Genomic DNA, 5,730 nt, shown 5'->3' with positions numbered 1-5,730 from the left:
GCCTGGTGGCGGCAGCGTCGGCCCGGCGTTGCGATCCGCGCCCGGCCCCTCTCAGGAGCGCTGCCTGGGGCGCCGAACACGGCCGGGGGGAGCTGCCGCTTTGGGTAGCGCAGGTACCTTAACGCTGCCGCTCCTGTCTCCACTCGGTTCCGTTTTAAAGCCCTTTTATTACACTGTATGTTTGTGTGGTAGTAGCGCACGGTACAGATTTTGGTGGCTTTGTGAATGAAAACAGACGCGTGACCACTCCTGGTTTGAAAATGGGCGGTAGTTGATCAATGTTCTTCTGACTGGCGGGGGGTGGTTTTTTGAGCTGCAGCAAAGACAGAATGGGCTTACCGTGGTTTTAGGAAGGTGGATTTGGTTTCGTAATTTTGTCTTTTGAAATCTTAACGCTGCAGTTGAACTGGGTATGAGGAACACACATGCAATGTGTTCATTGGGCAGGAGGAAAATCTAGGGAAGTAGTGAAAGAATTCAGTTTATGTACGTTTTTTTAATGAGTTTTCTATTATCTTCCCTTGCAGAGGGATGCAGACCTCTTAGTAAGAGAGCTGAGGTATCTAAAGGTGTGTTCTGAACGAGTAAGTCCTCACTGGTGTGTAGGTGAGTAAACAGCAAAAGATAATTTTGTAAACTGTAGAAATGTGACTGTGTTAGTGCGATGCTGTTATTTGGGCTGTGACAACAGGTGAGCAAATGTTGATGCATGAATTGTTTTCATTTGTTACGTGTTTCTGCAACCAGGAGTTTGTTTCAGTGGAAGGGGAAAAAAAAAAAGCCCAAAGCATCAGTGGTGCAGCACAAAAATTTGATTGTAATGATCAGGTGTTTCTTTGCGGTAGAGAGAACCCTTTCTGGGTTAAAAAATGCCAGAATTTAGCTTTTTATTTTATTCCAGGGAAAAGGGGGGTTTGCTTAAGAAAGCATTTGTCAAATCTGGATTTGATACTGCTTTTACTGGGAGGCTTTTTTGGGTGGCTGGTGGTTTGGGTTTTTTTGAGAAGTCATGTATTCTTCGTCCTCCTTCTGCCTGAGATATTCTGGTAAGCTTTATAGTAGGAGTGCTTGTTTATTTATTAACTTTTTTTTTTTTTGTGGAACTAGAATGATAGGCATCAGTATTTACTCTGAAGGCAGATCATATGATCACCAGCTGCTTCATGGGATAAAAGCTGTTGTGGCAGTTCTGTTGAAGAACTTTTGCAGGCTGGGGAGGATCTTGCTTTAGTAACTTGTAGTTGAAACTGGAAGTACCACTTTCAGCTTTACATAAAAATTCATAAACCATACGCTTTGTCTAGTCTATCCTTGTGGGTTTATCTGCTGTCTTTGCATTTGACAGGTGTTGTCTATCCCCAATAACTTTGTTAAACAGCAGTTTATTTCCTAGAATTTTTTGGTTAAATTAAGGGCATGCCAGCTTTTTTAAACAATGTGGAATTATAAATCCATTGATAAATTTGAATGGAACCGAAAGCAGATCTTGAAGACCAGATTATTGATGAAGGTCAGAGAAGTATCTGAAGGGTGTGAAGATACTTAAACTGTCAAAATTGGAGTGTTGAGACAAGGCAAAACACACCTGGCATGGTTTTTAGTTGGTGGGCGGTGCAGAAATATTGGACATAAATAATCTGGTGTCTTTCTAAAGAGAATTACATCAAGTGTATCCCGGCTGCATAAAACATGACATTGTCAAATGCTTAGTATGCATTTTAACCAGAAGTTTAATAGTATGCTATTAAATCAGTTTGAAAAGAAATGTCATATAAGTAATTAGTTGACAAAGAAAAAAATACGGAAAAATATCAGGCTGATCTTGCTTCTTTTCTTTGCAGACAATGCAATCTCTGACTCCCTTGCCGAACATAGCAGATATGAATCTGAAGATAACTCATGTAGAATGTCATCCTGAATGCTTGGTTATAGTGTTCCAGGGTCAACACAAGGCAGGACATGAGCTTGACTATTACATACTACAAAATGAAATAGAACGTGTGCCCAAAGTAAAGGGTGATTTTTATGTTGGTGGATACTGCTTGGTGGAAGACATAGAAGGAAAATGGCATAGAGGAAGAATTCGGGAAAAGAGAGAGAATATCTGGGAGGCTTTTCTTATAGACACAGGACAAGTGCTAGCGGTTGAGGATACACATCTTGCTGCTGCTTGTGATGAATTGTTTCAGCTGCCTCCGAAGTTGGTTTTGGGTGTTTTTGCAAGCATACTTCCTCTTGGAGAAAAGTGGGGTCCAAAAGCCATTAACTATTTTTCATCTTTGGTAGGTTTACAAATTACAGGTCATCTGAAAGCTGTTGTACCATATCAGCTGTTTATTCTTGAGGTGCCAAAGATCATTAGTGATGTTCTTGAACTGCAGTTAGGAAAATGTATTGATGGAGATTCATTTTGTCTTATTGTAGAAACGTTAAGAGCATTTCCCCAAGAAATACTTTGTAACAGAGTGCCACAATTATTGCAACAGAAGTATCCAGTCAAGGGGTTGCTTACTTTCAGTAATTCTGAGAAACCAACAGATTTTTGGCAAGTTCCAAATGACCTCTTTCCACGTCTACCTGTTGGTAGTAAAGAAAATGTGAAAATAACTGTTGCAGTAAGCCCAAATAGATTTTACTGTCAGATACAGAAGTGGCAGAAAGAGCTGGAAGATTTGACGGGAGCTATGCGTTTGTACTATGAAGCTGCCAGCACAGAAAATACTAAATGTTTTGATAGTTTAGGGCTACTGTGTGCTGCCAAAAGGCAAAATGGACAGTGGCATAGAGGAGTGATAAAACAGCTTCTCTCAGACCACGTGGAAGTCTGGTTTATGGATTTTGGCAATGTTGAAGCTGTGCCACCTAGTTGTGTTCGGAAACTTGAAGTAGAGTTCATGGCATTACCAATGATTTCGTTTCCATGTGCACTATCTTGTTTTGGTACTCAGGATGAAAAAGTAATAAAGGTTCAGCTGAAAGAGCTTATGCAGGCCTTGATAGGACAAACTTCTCTGTGTGTCCATGTTGACTTGTTCAATGACATTAAACACTTGTATTATGTTACACTGAAAAATCAGAATCTTGGAAATCATGCTAAGCATCCAGAAAACCTGAATGAAGTAGCTGCATCGTGTGTCTCGCTTGTGGACACGGAAATCACAAGTATTGCTGTAAACTGCAAGCCATGTGATGAGAAACACAATTCATTTAAGAATTGTACTGGAAATAAGCATACAAAAACCTACTTACCTGAATGGGATATGTCTTTGTTAAGCCGCTGCAAAAGAGTAGAAATGCAAATTAATTCTTTCTATACTGCTTTTGTGGTATATGTCATAAATCCATCTGACTTCTGGATTCAAATTTGTAAATATCAGAATGAATTTGAAACATTGATGAAAAATATTGCAGATGCCTATAACCAATGTGGAGCTGATGAAATGGTCCTTCAAAACCCAGAACCTGGATTGCTGTGCTGTGCTCGGTATAGCAAAGACATGCATTATTATCGGGGCGTGGTCACTGAAGTGCTTCATGTAAACATTACTGTTTATTTTTTGGACTTCGGAAACACAGATGTAGTACCCTGTTATGATGTGAAAGCACTGCTTCCTGAGTTTTCTGATTTACCAGCTTTAGCTGTGTGTTGTGCGCTTGCTTGTACGTTTCCTGTTGACGATGTGTGGGTTAAAAAGGAAACCGATTTCTTCAAAGAAATTGTGTGTAACAACCTACTCGTGCTTCATGTCACTGGAAAACAAAACAACAAGTATATTGTTAAAGCGCAATATAAGAATGGTTTGCAGCAAGGAGATGTTGCCACGTGTATGGTTCAAGCTGGGTATGCTGAGTACTGGGAAAGGACACCACATTCTATGCTAAATCTGGCAAAAAAAAGTCAAGCCCTGAATCGCCACAAATTTAAAAAAAAAAGAGTAAATGCCCAGAATATCTCTAATACTTGTAAAAATAAGGTAGCCAGAAATGGAGAGAGATTTCAGAAGGAAAAATCATTAAGTGTCCCTTCAGTGCCGAGAGATTCTGTTGTGCTTTCCTGTTTTGGAAAAGGCACTGTCTCTAAAAGGTGTGACTCCGTATTTGAGCAAAAGTTATTATATAAAGAGTTTGTGTTTAAACCAGGAGCTGTTTTTGAAGTGGTGTGTTCTTACATTGTTTCCCCAGCAGATTTTTCATGTCAGTTGCAAAGCAAGCTGCTGGAGCTAAATAAATTAATGGAACAAATTCAGGCTTACTATAAAGAGCATAGCAGCCCTTACAAATCTGGACAGGTTGCCTGTGTTGTTAAATGTCCCAAAGATGGGAAGTGGTACAGAGCAACTGTTGTGCGGCAGGTATCCACAGACGAGGTTGATGTGGTTTTTGTGGACTATGGTTATCGGGAAAGAGGTTTACTTAAAGATCTTCGGGCTGTTCTTCCAGATTTCCTAACTCTGGAAAGTCAAGCATTTCGATGTGCACTCAAAAATGTACCCTTACCGGCTGACTCACTTAATTGGTCTGAAGGAGTGCGTACACGTTTTGAAGACTTTATTTCTGCTTCTGCAGGACCACTGACTTGCATTATTTATGCGCTTATTCTTATAGGCCCCAACTGTTTCTGCCATGTAGTTGACTTACAGACTCAGTTTGTCAGTGCAGAGGCATTTCTCAGAGAACGTGGTCTCACTCAGTCTGAATATATTGGTCTGAGAAACCTTGCGTCTTTGGGTTCTTTGTACAGTTTTTGCTACTCATCTTTTAATATAGAAATTGGAAGTGAAGAGGAGGTTTATATAACTCACATATCTAGTCCTTCAAAATTCTATTGTCAGCTTAATCGAAACACTGAAACTATAGAGGCATTGATGAAGACGATTAATGCCATAAGTCAAATGTCAAATAATGCCAAGTACGATACCAGCAATACGCGATTATGTATAGCCAGATATTTTGAAGATGGTCTCTTCTATAGAGCTTTGGTTTTTCCTGTAAAATCGACTTCCTATCTGTGTGCTAACTTTGTGGATTTTGGAAATGAGAATATGGTAGAGAGAGACCAGTTGATACCTATTCCAGACTCTGCCACTGACTTAATATTCACACCCATGCAAGCTATTAAATGCTGCTTGTCAGGTCTTAGGGAGACAAGAATTCTACCTGGAGTTACTAGATGGTTTGAGGAAACATTCCTTGGTAAAATGCTGAAGGCTGTAATTGTATCCAGAAAATCAGATGGACAAATTGTTGTGGAGTTGTATGATGGACAGCTCAAAGTAAGTCAGAAAATAAAAGAAAAAATATTGGAAGAATTGTCACCACAAAATTACATGGAAAAATGTCATCTTTCATGTGATCTATCAGCCCTTCATTATGTCCAAGAAAAAGAAATTAATAAAGTAACTGTTAAAAATCCTGGAAGAGTTAAATTGAAAACTGAAGAGAAATGCCAAGTATATAAAAACTATTATCAGAGAGATGTTGGGCAGGATTTTGGAGGTGAAGAGCAAACCGCATGTAGCACACAAATGTTGGGTAGTGTGTCCTCAAAAGTGCTAACTTTACAGGACAGTGAAGAGCGAGGTTTTAGAAGTACTGTCAGTGCTGCTCTGGAGCACAGAGTGGAAACTCTGGTTGGAGACCCTGCTTCTCGCTCTCTCTGTCGTCCTACTTTAAATTCAAAGGAAATAACTGTAATTGCTCTCTCTGAATCTCATAATGAAAGACTAAATG

At 39.7% G+C, this 5,730-nt stretch overlaps 1 protein-coding gene across 1 annotated transcript in view; it reads left to right on the top strand.

Annotated features, from left to right (window-relative positions):
- Positions 1-1,844: 1,844 nt before the first annotated feature.
- Positions 1,845-5,730, top strand: part of LOC104512047 (tudor domain-containing protein 15-like) — a 5,980-nt gene continuing 2,094 nt past the window's right edge. Inside the window, exon 1 of the mRNA XM_010154879.1 lies at positions 1,845-5,690. Coding sequence (XP_010153181.1) covers positions 1,845-5,690 — 3,846 coding nt within the window. The remainder of the gene's footprint in view (positions 5,691-5,730) is intronic.

Source organism: Eurypyga helias, unplaced genomic scaffold, assembly GCF_000690775.1.
Source record: "Eurypyga helias isolate BGI_N326 unplaced genomic scaffold, ASM69077v1 scaffold18227, whole genome shotgun sequence".
Lineage (NCBI taxonomy): Eukaryota > Metazoa > Chordata > Aves > Eurypygiformes > Eurypygidae > Eurypyga > Eurypyga helias.
Note: the sequence above shows the minus strand (reverse complement) of the source record. Positions and strands in the feature narration are given on the sequence as shown.